Consider the following 16,907-nt stretch of genomic DNA (forward strand, 5'->3'; position numbering starts at 1 on the left):
CATAGCATTAGCATTCCCTATTAATATACTATTATTCTATGCGTAGAGCGTGTGTGGTGCCCATGTGCACTGAGAGAAAGTAGTGCAAAATCCTTAGCAGTTTATACTGAGATTTCTTTTATTATATATTCTTATAGATGATTCAATTTATGTTTGAATTCTGGCCTTTGATTAGGATTATTATTCAAAATGTGATATTAGTTTGATATTTTCTTTATAATTTTTGAGCTTAAAATGCTAATCGGAAACTTAATTTCTTGTAGAATATTTCCTCAAAGTGTATAGCCGTTGATAAAGTGCTGCAGCTGTTGTTCCCCTGCCCCTGCGCTGCCCCTGCCCAGCGCTTCATTCCTCGCTCCTCGCTCCTTTTCGTCCTGTGCGTGCCTGCCATTTAATTAACTGCACAGACAACATTTTCAATCTCTGCTGGAAAGGCTCCCCTCTATTCCAATGTCGACTGGCAAATCCAAAATGCTGTTATAATATCGCAAACAAGCTGTTGGGCTTACAAAATTTAATCCCATGTCTGTCTGTCGTTCTGTGGCACTAAAAACTAATTGAAATTGCCATATTTCATGCATTATGTACAAGCTTTATACAATCTTCTTCCACATAACATAACATTTTGTAATGCCATTGGATTTTCGCAGCATTAGTGAGGTGGATGCCTCTGTACATCTGTGCGTGAATGTGATGTGCCTGCGGACCATCTCCAGTTCAAATTCCTGGAGACGTGATGTCAATTGAAAGCGAATCGTTGTGGGTTGATCAGCTCCGAGGAAACGCGACAACAAAACGCCAACACACTTGCTGAATGTTTGATGAAGGGGAGGAAAAGTGGCAAATACAATTTCACACCAAATGGAAATGCTTGAAAATGAGGCGAGAGAGGGGACGCACGCTTAGCAGTAGTAGCCACAGTAGTAGGCAGCTGGGGCACAGGGATCGAAGGGCTTTCCCCTTCGTGTTATCGAATCGAGCGGGGGCTGGGGCATATCGAGCAGGGCGCGACGCTTGCGCTGGGCGTCGGTTAGGCCATCGGGTCCGACGACAGGACCGGTTTGCTTGCCTTTCGGAGCCTTGCCGTCTGCCGGGTTCCAGGGCTTGCTGAGAGCTCCCGACTTTTGGAGGTACTTCATCATATCTATGCCCTTCTTCCTCTGCTCGGCTTGCTTCTGTTGGACCTCCTTCTCAGCATTGGCCGCTTTCTCGAGGGCTTTTATATAGCGCTGGGGCATTCTCACCGGAATCGGACCACCTCCGCCTCCACCTCCACCTCCGCCCCCTCCTCTTCCTCCGCCTCCTGCTCCTCCGCCTCCCACTCCTCCACGACCTACTGATGCTAGTGGTCCCTTGAGACCTCCTCCTGCAGCAGCTGCAGCCACTTTGGCAGCCACACCCTTTGGGAATCCCTTCATTCCGGCTGGTATACCGCCGCCGCCACCGCCACCGCCACCACCACCACCACCACCACCACCGCCACCGCCTCCTCCACCACCTCCAGAGGCACCTCCGCGGCCGCCTCGACTGGCTCCTCCTGGTCCCGCTGGCATTGGGCCTCCCTCAGGGGAGCCCCAGATGCCAGGCGCCTTCGGCTTTCCTCCAGGCTGGGCGGACGGTCCGTGTGGTCCACCGCCACCCCACCCAAAGAGTCCATCCTCGTAGACTTCCTCGCCGGGTGACCCAAAGGCCGTGGCCACATAGCGATCGCCCGCGGCACAGTTGTACGCTTTCCAGTAGGGACTCTGCTTCATTGGATACTTTGGCAGCGGCGGCTCTCGGTCCTTTTTGCTGGTCTGTGTGCCTCGGTTTTCGCTGTGAGCTTTGGGTCGCCTCCGCGGCTGCTCGGTGCCTGCGGGAGGCGTGACATCGAAGTCGAACTCCATGTCGCTCTCGCTGGTGTCCGTCAGGACCAGATGGTCGGCACAGGGGGCTATGCAGTGGCGCTGGCACTCCTTGTCCAGGGCGAAAGCCAGCTGCTTCTTCTCTATGGTGTTGCGGCAGGTGCACATCATCAGCGTTTGGTGGCAGGTGCACTTTCTGAAGCCCTTTTCCTTGAGAATCCGTTTGATCTTCCGCAGCGCCACGGCCAGCTCACTCTTAACCACCCGGAAGATGATGGGCTTCTGCCGCATCCCGAGCGTGCCCAACGGCCGGAGGGTGATAAAGATCTCCCCGTTCTTCTTGCAGACGTTGAGCACCGGCTGCTGTAGCTCCTTGGCCAGTTCCTTGGCCTCAGCATCTTTGCATTTCTTAAAGGCCGACTCTCGACTAGTGTCCAGAAGAAAAAACTTCATAAGCTTTTTGATGGGCCGCCGGATGGCGCCGGGTCGCCAGCCCATTTTGCGTGCTTCATAGCTGTTGCTCCATGCCCAGCCGTGGTCTCTGGATACTGCTCCTTGCTGGCGAACGCAGTACTTGTGGCGGCCGGTCACGGTGCGGGTGTTGAAGGGGCGCTTGGGGCCTGGGCTGTAGAGAGACTTCTTCGTAGTCTGTGCCTTGAGTTTATCCTTGCGGATGTTCTTATCATCAACTTTGCCTGTCGTGTCTGTCTCCTCTTCCTTGGTCTTTTTTAATTCGCAGTTCTCATCGAACTCGGAAATCTTTTTAGTGTCCTTGATGTCGTAGAGGTCGCGCAGTTCAGAGAAAACCTTTGCCAGATAGGGTCGGCAGTCCTCGTTACTCGACTTGTTAACGACGCAAAAGTCTTCGGGCGGCTGCGGCTCCACCTTGGGACACTTTGCCTGGAGTTGGTTCGGCTGGAAGATGTCTGCGCATAGTTTCCGGATGCGACAGTGGGCGCAGAGCTTCCCGAATTTGCAGGTGCAGCGGCAGGGAGGACACTCGTCAGTGCCACCTGCATCGTTGTCCTTGTCCTTGATTGCCTTTTCGCAAGGATCCACGCAGTAATCGTCGATCGTGGCCGGTGGCTTGCCGAGGAACTCGAGCAGTATCTGGTCGGCCGTCAGTTTCTCCTCCTTGTGCCGGTCCTCTACAACGGGCATCGGCTTGATGCCACACTTTGGGCAGGAAGCAAATTTTGGCATCCAGGACATGTTGGTCAGGCACACGGGACAGAAACGGATGGGCTTGATGTCCGGCTTCCTTCCGTCGCAGTCTGCAATGGGCATTGGTATACGGTTCTGATCGCAAAAGTCGGGCTGCTGTTCCTGACGAGTCGGCAGATACGAAAAGCAGGGCAGATGGGGCTCTCCTGGCATTTTCAGATCCACGGGCATGTGTGTGTCACGACAGGGACTCATATCAAACTCATCCGGGTTCCGACAAGGCGGCTTTGGTGGTGGCGCGCAGCCCGTGGATCTGGTTATGGAGTCTATTAGCTGCTCATACTCCACGGCCATTTTCTGCAAAGGTTTAAAAGATAGGATTATCAATGGGAACTCTGATCTTACCTCGCACCCACCTTCAGTTCACAGCAAGCCGCAATTCCAGATGGTTTGTCCGTCGTCATTTTATTGGGATTAAAGGTGCCGGCCTTCTGACTGTGATATCGCTGCAGATCCAGGCGCAGACGCTCATCACCCGGCTCTGAATCCATGGCATCTAGGCAGGGATCGCAAGGACTGGGACAGTGCTGGGATTCGCCCATAACGAACATTATGTCCTGCGGATTGATGCTTTTGTCCATGTTCCGCTGGCATTCGCTCTCCCCCACCCTGCGGATATTTTGAAGAAGCAATTTATTAGGTCTGGATCACTATGGGGGAAAGGACTCTTTACGTACTTCGGCTGCTCATTGCAGCGGATGACAAGGCGGCAGAGGACCTCCAGCTTACCAGCCGGCTCTCCCCCTTTAGACAAAACGCACGTGTCCACATGGATGATGTCGCTCATCTTTCGTTCGATGCGCTCTGTGACCATGGTAGGGAAGGATGTCTGTCCGCTGCCCACAGCGCGATCCTTGTACTTTACCACGAATGTCATGCCGCATTCATCGAGAGTTTTGCGTAAGGCATTGGGCTCCGTCTGGAACTCCGCGCCGCTGCCCGGCTTGAACTCGTTGACATTGATCCGGCTCGAGGTGAGGGTCAAAGGCATGCGATTAAAGTTCACATCGATCGCCAGCCCCTTGGGATCGGTGATTTCTACGCCCTGTGCCTCCAGATTGGTCACCACGACGTCAAAAATAAATGTAGGTGGTGGCTCCTTCATCGTGGGCCTTGGTTTCTCAACTGGCGCGGCCGCAGCCGGTGGAGCGGCCACAGCTGGTGGATCGGGCGCAGCTAAAAACATCATTGTTTGGGACTTTTCCCTCCATCCTTTCTTTGACATCGTAAACCAGGGGGCACTCATCTTTGGTTGAAATCGAGAATTTTGCTCTAGGGGTTTCTGTGTATTACAATTTTGTTTACTTTAAAATTTTTTTTGTAGACTTAGTACACTAATGCGATAAAACTAGAACACTGAACAGATAATACTATGTTTTGAACATTAAAGCAAACTGAACTTTGATTAAAGAAAACTCCATGTAAGTCAGGATGACGGTTTACAAGGCAATTAAGACTCGACTACTTCTATTATTCGAAGGGGCATTATTATCTTTCTGTGAGCCACAAATGATAGAAGAGGTATATTATTCAATCTTATTTATCTACTATTATCTACTATCTGTGTGGATATTCTTATTCGACTGTGCTTGCTGGATAATGTCGATGTTACTTCTGCTTGCGTTGCCTCATAACGCCCATAGCTCGGAGCTATACCTCCAGATAGGTTTCAGCACGGAGTTGTACAGAAGGACTTTCTACTAGTCCAAGCTAAGCGCAGAGCGATTACTTCTGTGTGCTTGCACCACGTTATCCGCCTGTCAATATGTATTAAGTCGTTAGATTGCGGGATGCGTGCATTGTTCAGAGCCAAAGAAGGACAGCTCTGTTGAAAGTAAAAGTAACCTGCAGTCGATTTTGCATTCCATCTCTCCCCTGTTAATAGAATCGCGGTGTCTTTCCAAGTCTTGTGATTGCACTTAGAAGCTGGCAGGTTTTTTAGCCGCACACCTGCAGAGTTCTATGATCATTTTCAGAGCTATGACTTATTTCACAACCTGATGACACCGTAATGGTATTACCGTTTCTCTTGTATGCCCTCTAAGGCCCTCCACAGCGGATGCTTTGTGCAACTTTTTAGACCCGATACTCCAAATGAGTATAGGGGTATATTTGATATGCGGTGAAAATGGATGTGTGTAATGTCCAGAAGGAAGCGTTTCCAACCCCATAAAGTATATCCGTCCGTCTATCCGTCTCTATGAACGCCTAGTGCTCAGAGACTATTAGAGCTGGGGCAATGACATTTTGTGTTCAGACTTCTGTGATATTTCACTGTTACAAGTGTATTTAAAAACTTCGCCCCGTGGCATCGAGAAATCCAAAAACGCAGAATCGAAGAGAATAATTGCAGAAGCTGAACCAGATCGTCTTATTAGTATAGCCAGATTGAAGAAAACAGTTTCATTTTCTCCCGCTCTGTCTCTCTCTAACACACTCGTTTCATGGTCGGCTATCGCAAAAAGTGAGCGCCTAGATCTCAAAGACTATAAGAGATAGAGCAACTACATTTGGTATCCACACTCCTGTGATATCGAACCCACACAAGTGTATTTCAAAATTTCGCCCCACCCCTTTCCGCACCCGCAAAGGACGAAAATCTTTGGCATCCACAAATCGCAAGGACTACTAGAGCTAGAGCAACCAAACATTTTGTATCCACACTCTTGTTAGATTTCACTGTTACAAGTCTATTTCAAAATTTCGCCTCACCCCCTTCCGATCACACAAAGTCCGAAAATCTGTGGCATCCACAATATTGAAGATACGAGAAAACTTAAAACGCCCAGTCATAAAGAATGATCATATCTACCAGATTGCCGAATCTAGATCAGATCGGATCATTTGTATAGCCAAAAGCAACAAATCAATTTGCAATGGCTACGCAACGCCCGAAGTTTTCTGTCTCTCCCGCAAGCACTCTTTGTCACTCAATGTAGCCATACTGACTATCTATCGGGTATAAATGCAGAGTTGCGGTCGCAGCAGCAACTCCCAATGTTCCCCCTCGTTCTATATAGCGGCGTTGGCCGTCTTCTTATTCTTTTTTTAGAGCCTTGGTGAGATTTCGTGTATCTTCTTTTGGGCGTCCCTTGTGGTATTGGGATTTTTGCTGCTGTAAATAGTACAGATTCCAGCCCATTAGCAGTTTTCCTTCGATGTTGCTCTGCGGGGTGAGCTCAATGTGGGAACTAACTTATTTCTTGTATTTAAGTCGGTTAGTTCTGTTCGTTTTCAGCATGCAGAAGCCATTGAATATTTGTAATGTTGAGTTGAGAGTTGCTGAATCGGTGTATTTCGATTTTACATGAGAAATACGTCAATTGATCTGTGCAGTTACAAATTCGTTTGGTGTATTGTTAGAGCATGGCGTTGTTACTCGTCGGATACGGCGTTTTAATTCCTTGTGAACTGGACAGCCTTTACAGTCTTCCCAAGCTACGCAGACTGATCCCGATCGTAGCATACGAAATTTGTGCATTGCACTGGACCATTGCATTTATGCAGTTTTTCTAAAGTGATTCTGCGAAAAAATAGGAGCTGCAGCTTATAAATTTGGGTGGACTTCGTTTTTCTTTGAAGGTAATCAAAACGAACAAGCTAATGCGCGGAGCACTAGCTTCTAATAGCTCTTAAGATATTTAATATATTTTTATCATCTCTTCTATTGGCGTCTACAAAAAGATAAATTTAGATAGAAGGTGACACCGTCTTCATATCTAATCTCTTTCGAGGACCATCCGTCTGTCAGTATGCATGCAAAAGTGCATTACCATTTGTCTCTCTGAGAGCCGAGAGAGCGTGTTAATAATGTGGGTGATCCGACGTCACCATAAGCTTTGGTTGCGTTTGAAAGTTGAGACCAGACCACCGCACCGCGGAGTAATTCGTGAAACCAGTATAAATTATAGCCAAGAAACGACGTATGTAAATATTTCCTGGAGCGCATTCGAAACAAGTTCGATCACTATTAGAAAGTACATATATTTTTATGATCTACTACATACTATGCATAGTTACTGCCATTAATAACTAATTACCACTACATATAATCTACTGAATCTTTGCCTCATTTCGCATTTTTGTTAGTACTCTTCGGGCTAGTCCACGCCAGGCAGTGCCACTAAATCGAGTGTTGTTATCCGCGTTGCGACCACTGCCAAGGCGCATGGGAGCGCCTGGACTTGGGCCCCAGATTCTCGGACTACGACGGGATGGAGGTTCGCCGTGCTGCCCCCCGCCCATGTAGCCGAAGACGCCGTCCTCGAAGACGGTTTCCCCTTTGTCGCCAAAGGCAGTGCCCATGTAACGATCGCCCACGCCGCAGTCGAAGGAGCGCCTGTAGGGATTTTGCTTCATTGGATACTTTGGCAGCGGCGGCTCTCGGTCCTTTTTGCTGGTCTGTGTGCCTCGGTTTCCGCTGTGAGCTTTGGGTCGCCTCTGCGGCTGCTCGGTGCCTGCGGGAGGCGTGACATCGAAGTCGAACTCCATGGCGCTCTCGCTGGTGTCCGTCAGGACCAGATGGTCGGCACAGGGGGCTATGCAGTGGCGCTGGCACTCCTTGTCCAGGGCGGAAGCCAGCTGCTTCTTCTCTATGGTGTTGCGGCAGGTGCACATCATCAGCGTTTGGTGGCAGGTGCACTTTCTGAAGCCCTTTTCCTTGAGAATCCGTTTGATCTTCCGCAGCGCCACGGCCAGCTCACTCTTAACCACCCGGAAGATGATGGGCTTCTGCCGCATCCCGAGCGTGCCCAACGACCGGAGGGTGATAAAGATCTCCCCGTTCTTCTTGCAAACTTTGAGCACCGGTTGCTGTAGCTCCTTGGCCACTTCCTCGGCCTCAGCATCCTTGCACTTCTTAAAGGCCGACTCTCGTCTGTCTAGGAGAAAAAACTTCATCAGCTTTACGATGGGCCGCCGTACGGCGCCGGGTCGCCAGCCCATTTTGCGTGCTTCATAGCTGTTGCTCCATGCCCAGCCGTGGTCTCTGGATACTGCTCCTTGCTGGCGAACGCAGTACTTGTGGCGGCCGGTCACGGTGCGGGTGTTGAAGGGGCGCTTGGGGCCTGGGCTGAAGAGAGACTGCTTCATAGTCTGTGCCTGGAGTTTATCCTTGCGGATATTCTTGTCATCATCTTTGCCTGGCGTCTTCGGCTCCATGGTTTTCTTCACTTCGCAGTACTCATCGAACTCGTATATCTTTTTATTGTCCTTGATGTCGTAGAGGTCGCGTAGCTCAGAGAAAACCTTGGCCAGAGAGGGTCGGCAGTGTTCGTTACTCGACTTGTTAACGACGCAAAAGTCTTCGGGCGGCTGCGGCTCCACCTTGGGACACTTTGCCTGGAGTTGGTTCGGCTGGAAGATGTCTGCGCATAGTTTCCGGATGCGACAGTGGGCGCAGAGCTTCCCGAATTTGCAGGTGCAGCGGCAGGGAGGACACTCGTCAGTGCCACCTGCATCGTTGTGCTTGTCCTTGATTGCCTTTTCGCAAGGATCCACGCAGTAATCGTCGATCGTGGCCGGTGGCTTGCCGAGGAACTCGAGCAGTATCTGGTCGGCCGTCAGTTTCTCCTCCTTGTGCCGGTCCTCTACAACGGGCATCGGCTTGATGCCACACTTTGGGCAGGAAGCAAATTTTGGCATCCAGGACATGTTGGTCAGGCACACGGGACAGAAACGGATGGGCTTGATGTCCGGCTTCTTTCCGTCGCAGTCTGCAATGGGCATTGGTATACGGTTCTGATCGCAAAAGTCGGGCTGCTGTTCCTGACGAGTCGGCAGATACGAAAAGCAGGGCAGATGGGGCTCTCCTGGCATTTTCAGATCCACGGGCATGTGTGTGTCACGACAGGGACTCATATCAAACTCATCCGGGTTCCGACAAGGCAGCTTTGGTGGTGGCGCGCAGCCCGTGGATCTGGTTATGGAGTCTATTAGCTGCTCATACTCCACGGCCATTTTCTGCAAAGGTTTAAAAGATAGGATTATCAATGGGAACTCTGATCTTACCTCGCACCCACCTTCAGTTCACAGCAAGCCGGAATTCCAGATGGTTTGTCCGTCGTCATTTTATTGGGATTAAAGGTGCCGGCCTTCTGACTGTGATATCGCTGCAGATCCAGGCGCAGACGCTCATCACCCGGCTCTGAATCCATGGCATCTAGGCAGGGATCGCAAGGACTGGGACAGTGCTGGGATTCGCCCATAACGAACATTATGTCCTGCGGATTGATGCTTTTGTCCATGTTCCGCTGGCATTCGCTCTCCGCCACCCTGCGGATATTTTGAAGAAGCAATTTATTAGGTCTGGATTACTATGGGGGAAAGGACTCTTTACGTACTTCGGCTGCTCATTGCAGCGGATGACAAGGCGGCAGAGGACCTCCAGCTTACCAGCCGGCTCTCCCCCTTTAGACAAAACGCACGTGTCCACATGGATGATGTCGCTCATCTCTCGTTCGATGCGCTCTGTGACCATGGTAGGGAAGGATGTCTGTCCGCTGCCCACAGCGCGATTCTTGTACTTTACCACGAATGTCATGCCGCATTCATCGAGAGTTTTGCGTAAGGCATTGGGCTCCGTCTGGAACTCCGCGCCGCTGCCCGGCTTGAACTCGTTGACATTGATCCGGCTCGAGGTGAGGGTCAAAGGCATGCGGTTAAAGTTCACATCGATCGCCAGCCCCTTGGGATCGGTGATTTCTACGCCCTGTGCCTCCAGATTGGTCACCACGACGTCAAAAATAAATGTCGGTGGTGGCTCCTTCATCGTGGGCCTTGGTTTCTCAACTGGCGCGGCCTCAGCCGGTGGCTCGCGCGCAGGTACCAACGTATTTGAGCGGGACTTGGATTTTCTTTTCTGCTTCTTCTTTGCCATGGTGATTTAAATTTTACTTAAAAATTTAAATTGATTTCAAATTTGTACTTCATAATTTGTTAAAAGACTATTTGTATAATGTGTTCAAAGACTATTTGTAAAATTTGGTAAGTTGTAGTTGGACTACTTCGATGATTCGAATGGGCATCAACTTTTATGATTAACAAAACGAGAGGGTGTGGGTCGCAGCTACGGCGAGACTCTACGTATGTATGTATATATATGTATCGGGTATAATCCCGTTACGGCAGTATGGCTCTCCTTCGCCAGAAGGCGCACACATTCATGAAAAAGGGTGTGTGAGAGCGAGAGATAGAAAATGAGTAGGTGCATGGACGGCGAGCGTAGTCACTTCAGATTGATTTGTTCTTTCTGGCTATAATAATAATCCGACAGCTAAGTTATCTCGTATCTTCAAAATTGTGGAGGGCGCCCTTGAACAGTGCGATATCACAGGAGTCTAGATACAACATTTGGTTGCTCTAGCTCCATCCAGTTTCCGCACAAATCTATTACACCCCTACACACTTTTTGAACATCGGAAATAAAAAAACTTGTTGCTTATTCATCTAGATTTCACTGTTTATTTTATATTCTTTGCCCCATTTCGCATTTTTGTTAGTACTCTTCGGGCTAGTCCACGCCAGGCAGTGCCACTAAATCGAGTGTTGTTATCCGCGTTGCGACAACTGCCAAGGAGCATGGGAGCGCCTGGACTTGTGCCCCAGATTCTCGGACTCCGACGAGAAGGAGGTTCGCCGTGCTGGCCCCCGCCCATGTAGCCGAAGACGCCGTCCTCGAAGACGGTTTCCCCATTGTCGCCAAAGGCAGTGCCCATGTAACGATCGCCCACGCCGCAGTCGAAGGAGCGCCAGTAGGGGTTTTGCTGGATTGGATAGAGTGGGGAAGGCGGCTCTCGGTCCTTTTTGCTGGTCTGTGTGCCTCGGTTTCCGCTGCGAGCTTTGGGTAGCCTGTACGGCTGCTTGGTGCCTGCGGGAGGCGTGACATCGAAGTCGAACTCCATCTCGCTGTCGGTGGTGTCCGTGAGGACCAGGTGGTCGGCACAGGGGGCTATTACGCGGCGCCGGCACTCCTTGTAGATGGCTCGTTCTAGGAGTCGCTTCTCCCGCGGACTTCGACATGTGCACATCATCAGCGTCTGGTGGCAGGTGCACTTGACGAAGCCCTTGGCCTTGAGGCTGCGCTTGAGATCACTCAGAGCTAGGGCCAGCTCGCTCTTGACTATCTTGAAGGTGATAGGATGCTGCTCCATTCCCAAGGTGTTGAGCGGGCGCAGGGTCACGAAGATCTCGTGGTTTCGCTTGCACACGTTGAGCACGGACTGGGTTTGTTTCTCCATCTCCTTGTTCTTCTCCTCTAGCTCCTGGCAGACGCTGAACACGCTCCGCTGCGCCTCTTGATCCAGGAAGAACTTCATCACTCTGCTGGTGGACCGCGCAATAACACCGGGACGCCAGCCATACTTGCGAGCCTCATCGGTGTTCATCCAGCCCCAGCCGTGCCGCCGGGGGACGGCTCTATCGCTGGACAGACACGTTTTGTGGCCTGTCTTTTTTGGAGCCCCCCTGGCACCCAGAGAGAGGGCCTCCTGCCCATCCTGCCCTTGCTCTGACCGTCTATTGGAGGGCACTATCAGCTGGGACTGAGTGCAGCGCGCTTGCAGCTCAGTGGCCTTCCGCGAGTCGTTGATCTGATAGAGATTGATGAGTTCGGAGAAGACACGGGTGAGGTACGGACGACAGTTCTCCGGTGGATTGGTGATCACGCAGAAGTCCTCACCCGTCTGCGGCTTAGGGCACTCCTTGGCCTTGGACAATGCGCTTTCACGTGTCTGGAATACGTCCTCGCAGAGCTTTCGTATGCGGCAGCGGACGCACATTTTTTCGCTTGTGCAGGTGCAGCGACAGGGCTTGCATCCGTCATCGTCCGTCTCCTGCACTTTCTTATCGCAGGGATCCTTGCAGAAGTCCTCGTCTTCTGACAAAGTGTTTCGCTTTCGCAGCTGCTCCGCAATGATCATATCCGCTGTCAGCTCCCCTGTGTGCCGCTTCTCCGTCACAGGCATGGGCTTCGTGCCGCAGTTGGGGCATGCGGCGAACTTGGGCAGCCAGGACATGGCGTGTAGACAAACGGGGCAGAATCGGATAGGCTTGATGCCAAACTCTTCCGTATCGCCCATTGGCACGGGTATCATGCGTTTTTTTTGCCGATCGAAGGGCACCCGGCAGGGTGAATCCTCTTTGACTGGACGCACTATACAGGGCGATGGCTTCAGGTCTTTGACACTATCGGCCACCGACTGAATGATTCCCGCATACTTGTCTGTAAGCTGGCGCAGGTGTCCAAGACAGGGCTTCTCCTGCGGTTCGGGTTCATCATAGTCGATCCTCGAGTTCCGGCTTCGGTAACGCGAGAGATCCCATTGGAGCTGCTCATCGCCCGGCTCGGCCTCCAGGTGGTCGTCGCATGGATCCGAGGGAATCTCACACGGTTCGGCGGACCCCACCATGAACATGATATCCTGCTGGTTGATGGTTGGACCCAGATTGACACAGGTGGGACGTCTCTTGCTGCCTGTGTCGGGTCTAGGGAATGAAATTGAGCTGAATATCCTTTGAGCCCTTCTCTCCAATACTTACTCAATGGGTGGATCCTCGCATTTGATGGTGAGGCGCAGCATGATTTCCAGGACGCCGATGATTTCATTATTGCGTAGCAGGCTGCAGGAGCCGCCGTACATCAAGTCGCTCATGGGGTTGTCGATGCGGTCGGTGAAGTCATCGGGGAACTGCACCGTGCCAGTGCCCAGAGTCCTGCCAGCAAGGCGCACGGTGATGGGCAGCCCATTGGCCGCCAGAGTCTGCCGCAACGATTTGGGGGTGTCTATGAAGTCGGTCTGACTTCCGGCCGGGAACTCACGGACGTTGATGCAGCTGGAGGTGAGGGTAAGGGGCACCTTGCCAAAGTGCATGGACACCTGAAGATGCTTGGGTTCGCTGATGTTGTCATGGGGCAGCTCCAAATGGCTGACGACTATGTCGCACAGGAAGTTGACTGCCATGGCTGCTGTCGTATGTAACTCAATTGAAAATTTCGTCGGCGAATTAAAAATATTTGAACTAGAAAAGTAAGTGGAAAGCTTTTCCCTCAATTTTAATGCATTCCTTAAATATGTCTAAGAGTAAAAATGTAAAACATAATGAAAAGAAAATAATCTGAAATGTTTTGAATGACTTTAATGTCGAAGATTCAAACCCAAGTGCCTGTCATCCTGTGGGAAACCCAAATCGAAAGCTTCATTACCACCGCTGACCTTCGGTGACCTCTTGCTCTCTGGCCCCACAGGACACTGCAGAGTGTAGAGGGTGTCTGGCTCTTGGCCAAGGCGAAAAAAATGTTATTCTAATTACTTGGAGCAGACCCTTCACGGACACTCTTAAGCCTGTTGCACCGGAGAGGGCATTAACCTAAGCCCTTGGCTAGGGGCTACCTTTACTCCCTTAGTTTCACCCCTATGTTGAACCTTTAGAAATTTATTACCTCGGGTTACCACTGCACTGGGCGAAAATGTGTTCGGAAACTAAGAAAACATATCTTACTCTCTTACAATATCCCCGAAGTGTTGCCTCAGTGTACTGGTTTCGAAAGCGGCTAAGCACGCAAGGCATGCCACTGCCACGCCCACTAAAGTGTGCCACAATTTATCATATCAGCCCGCCTCACATGCTTATCTAAATTAAGTTCAATTTTAATTAAATTTCGCGCATTAAGTCGACGCCTATCGGTTCTCTGGCAGCCTGCCACTCTCCACTCCCGTCTCCCCTCATCAAAGTATTCAAATTTGCAAAGGGGCTGGAGCTGGTGTTGATAGGAGGGAGGTGTTGCAGAGGAAACATTGGAAAATTTCCCCAAAAATGCTGAACCACAAAACGAAAACGATTTTTGAGGGAGGAGAGGAGAGCAGAACAGAATAGACTCCCCGACTAACTAAGCCGATTTAATTGGATACAAATTAGTGCAGCCAAGTGGGTGGGTGTCCACGGGGGCTGCCCGATTAGGGGGAGGATGGTGGCTCGAGGGGATGGTGACCAAACAATATCAAATTGGTTCCATGGGCACATTTCGTTTCTATGTATATGTTTGGTTTGTCGAGTGTTTGGCCGGTTTCTGCTGGCCAAGTGGAAACCACTCATGCATAAATTATCCAAAACTAGTTGGGACCTAACGATACTCTAACCGAAGGAAGAGAGCGTCCATGGAGAGTGGATGATCCACTATACACTACCAGCACCAAGCTTTAGTATCCTACATGTTAGAAATCCTTTAAGCGATTGGTTGGCTTGAAACTAAGAGTTCTTTACTATTGCTTGGGTTGTTATCTGTCTCTTAAATCACTCACATCACATTACGGAGTGCCTAGATAGGCATATTCGAGTTCATAGTCTTTTAATCGGTATATTCTAACCATATCAATTTAAAATGGTGGAACATTTGTAAGGGTATACACCCTTTTGTGCCAGAAAATATCCTCCTTTGATTGCAGCAAAATTTTAGTCCGACTTTGCATAAATGTGTTCGCCCACAAAACGTGTGAAAATGGCAACGGGAGAGTGCTGGCCAACATTTTCGTGCGGCACAATTGGCTTTCCTCTGGTCCAAAATCGTTGCATTAATGGCTTGTTAATTAGTTGGCCATTTTGTCATGTAAAGCAATTGCAAAACAATTTTCGACATTGTCATGGTTTCGATCGAGTATCAATAGAGTGGTCCCCAGTATTCCCCATGGAAATTGTCTCTGGTCAGACTTTGAAGACTGAATGTCCATCGAGTGGTGGACCAAATTGCTGATGTGTCTAATATCCAGCCTTGGATTGCATAACTGATTTGCTGAATCACTTTTGAGTGAGTTTTCCAATGCACTTTGTCCCCATTCATTTGCATATTTGTGCCACAAATTCCACATCTTCATTCGGGCAGCAATTTAATTGCTTTGCCAAATTAATGTCTGGACTCAAAACAAATGCCAAGCACTTTGCTAAGCCAAAAAACCAAACCAATTAGAATTTCTTACAGACACAAAGCTCTCTCTAACTCCTCTAACTCTCTTTTTGTCTTTCTGTGTGTGTGAATGGGACAGTGTGATATGGCCCGAAGCATGTTGGCCATAAGTAGAGCTTAATGAATCCTTTTGGATAAACAATAAAACAGTTGCAAGCTCGCCAAACTTATTCCAATTCTCTTTCGGCCATGGCCCTGACAGTGGCAGAGGGGTCACAACCACATACCATTCCCACAAGTAATCGTAATTGGTAAGAGGGAGAGTGCGAGTGTGCACATCGAAATGCTTTTTTGGGCGCTTTTGTTCGGTTTTCGCACGTTACGTATACGCCACAAGTACAAGGCACATGGCGCATGGCACCTCTTCGCTCCTCTTCGCCTTCTGCTCTTTTGTGTGGCGGTGCCTGTGGCTGCATCTAACCCACTGAATCTGTCTAAGAGCATTGCTGATGTGGCTGCCTCTGCTGCTTCTCCTGCTGGTAGACAAATGAGCACTGCCATTAAATGCGTTTGAAATATGCTGGCAAATCCCTCACAGCTGCAGCTGGAATTGGAGGTTGGAATTCTGCTATCCAATAAATCTGCGAATGCTGAAAATGGAAGTGAGATGGTTCTGGTCTTTGAGAGACTGAGAACTTGCTCGTTCTATCCAAAGTGTTACATCATGGCGGATGGTAGGCTTTCTAAGCCAAAGCAACGCCTGCTCTGTTCTTTTTCCGCTGCAGATTTTCCGGCTCCCAGAACTTTAAGCTGCATTTCGCCCAATATTGATTTTCTTTAAGGTATCGCTTCCATCTCTTCTGAAATTATATCCATTCAGGACTTACTTGGGCTAATACTCGTACCTTTTTGGCTGTCAAGCTTCGCTTTGCCTGATTAGAATTTGACTTCAATTTTGGTATTTTTCTGCCTTTTGCAGATAAGCAAAAGGTTGGGATTTTTATGACAATTTTTGCTCATTTTAATGGCCTAGCTTGTGGCTCCCCTTCGCTCCTCTGGCCTGACTGCCTCAAGGATGTTTGTCTGCTCCACACACACATCTTGCCCCTCCTCACCTCACATGTAGGGGAAAAGGCAAGTGGGTTCATCTATTTTTTATTTGGCCTTTGCCAGATGCTTCAATATCATTTGTATACCCACAACACACACGTATGTAGGGATGTACATATCTGCCGGGAAACAGCATTATGTTCAAGCAAATTTCAATATTGACTCGACTGTCTGTCTCCCGTCCCATTTCTTTGTGCGAAACTCTCTTAAGCGTTAAAAGTGGATGAAAAAAATCGAAAAAAGCAAACTCCAGGTCGAGTCAAATAATTGAAAATTTATTCGAATTTAAACTTCATTTTGCTTAGTCCTCCGGCTTTGAGGAGGCCGCTATTGTTAAGGATCCCATATTTTTCCCAACATAAAGTTAAATTACATCCGCCGCTTGACATAGTATTGCATGCAAAAGTAGGAGTTGATAATTCGAAAGATGCTCTCACAAGATACATTTTTCGCCGTCGCATAAATTTTCCACCTTTCATTCGGTAACATTTCTAAATACATCTCTGACTATATGACATGACAATGATTTGTTCACCGCTGGAAGGAACCAATTGAATAGGACGTGTCTATTTAAACACAATTTGCATCGAAGGTGCATTGCAATGTATTTTTTCCCCCACAAATCGTCTGTAGAATGCTCAAAATATAGCTATACCATTTGTTTCCACGATACCATTAACTGTCGGTGAAAAATGTTTCGTTTAGCATCAGCTTACGAAGAGGGACGATTTTAACTGGTTCTATCGATGGCTTTTGACTATCTGCAGGCGACCGCAAAGCGGAAATTAAAACTTCTGGCCCGACAAGGCGAGAATGAACGTTCTTGTGCATGT

General features: G+C 49.4%; 3 protein-coding genes across 3 annotated transcripts; all 3 read right to left on the reverse strand.

Moving 5' to 3' along the window:
• Nucleotides 1-499: 499 nt before the first annotated feature.
• Nucleotides 500-4,448, reverse strand: LOC117187350. Its single transcript, XM_033389818.1, has 3 exons — nt 3,746-4,448; nt 3,425-3,677; nt 500-3,365 (listed from the first exon to the last, which is right to left on the reverse strand). Exons 1-3 carry the CDS (start codon nt 4,312-4,314, stop codon nt 903-905), a joined length of 3,285 nt encoding a protein of 1,094 aa, XP_033245709.1. The 5' UTR covers nt 4,315-4,448; the 3' UTR covers nt 500-902.
• Nucleotides 4,449-7,032: 2,584 nt separating this feature from the next.
• Nucleotides 7,033-10,037, reverse strand: LOC108157517. The gene is made up of 3 exons (XM_033389926.1): nt 9,410-10,037; nt 9,089-9,341; nt 7,033-9,029 (listed from the first exon to the last, which is right to left on the reverse strand). The coding sequence occupies exons 1-3, from the start codon at nt 9,943-9,945 to the stop codon at nt 7,122-7,124; spliced, it is 2,697 nt and encodes an 898-aa protein (XP_033245817.1). The 5' UTR covers nt 9,946-10,037; the 3' UTR covers nt 7,033-7,121.
• A 461-nt stretch (nt 10,038-10,498) lies between these two features.
• On the reverse strand, nt 10,499-13,189 carry LOC108157729. The gene is made up of 2 exons (XM_017289900.2): nt 12,606-13,189; nt 10,499-12,551 (listed from the first exon to the last, which is right to left on the reverse strand). Exons 1-2 carry the CDS (start codon nt 13,025-13,027, stop codon nt 10,529-10,531), a joined length of 2,445 nt encoding a protein of 814 aa, XP_017145389.1. The 5' UTR covers nt 13,028-13,189; the 3' UTR covers nt 10,499-10,528.
• Nucleotides 13,190-16,907: the final 3,718 nt, after the last annotated feature.

Source organism: Drosophila miranda, chromosome 2 (genome assembly GCF_003369915.1).
Source record: "Drosophila miranda strain MSH22 chromosome 2, D.miranda_PacBio2.1, whole genome shotgun sequence".
NCBI lineage: Eukaryota > Metazoa > Arthropoda > Insecta > Diptera > Drosophilidae > Drosophila > Drosophila miranda.

Bases quoted from the DNA above. Each gene is read 5' to 3' on its own strand.
- LOC108157729 (XM_017289900.2), bottom strand. From the start codon at position 13,027: ATGGCAGTCAACTTCCTGTGCGACATAGTCGTCAGCCATTTGGAGCTG. The intron at 12,552-12,605 runs GTAAGTATTGGA...TTCATTCCCTAG, and splicing joins TGCGAGGATCCACCCATTGA to ACCCGACACAGGCAGCAAGA.
- LOC108157517 (XM_033389926.1), bottom strand. From the start codon at position 9,945: ATGGCAAAGAAGAAGCAGAAAAGAAAATCCAAGTCCCGCTCAAATACG. The intron at 9,342-9,409 runs GTACGTAAAGAG...AAATATCCGCAG, and splicing joins CGCTGCAATGAGCAGCCGAA to GGTGGCGGAGAGCGAATGCC. The intron at 9,030-9,088 runs GTGGGTGCGAGG...AAACCTTTGCAG, and splicing joins CGGCTTGCTGTGAACTGAAG to AAAATGGCCGTGGAGTATGA.
- LOC117187350 (XM_033389818.1), bottom strand. From the start codon at position 4,314: ATGAGTGCCCCCTGGTTTACGATGTCAAAGAAAGGATGGAGGGAAAAG. The intron at 3,678-3,745 runs GTACGTAAAGAG...AAATATCCGCAG, and splicing joins CGCTGCAATGAGCAGCCGAA to GGTGGGGGAGAGCGAATGCC. The intron at 3,366-3,424 runs GTGGGTGCGAGG...AAACCTTTGCAG, and splicing joins CGGCTTGCTGTGAACTGAAG to AAAATGGCCGTGGAGTATGA.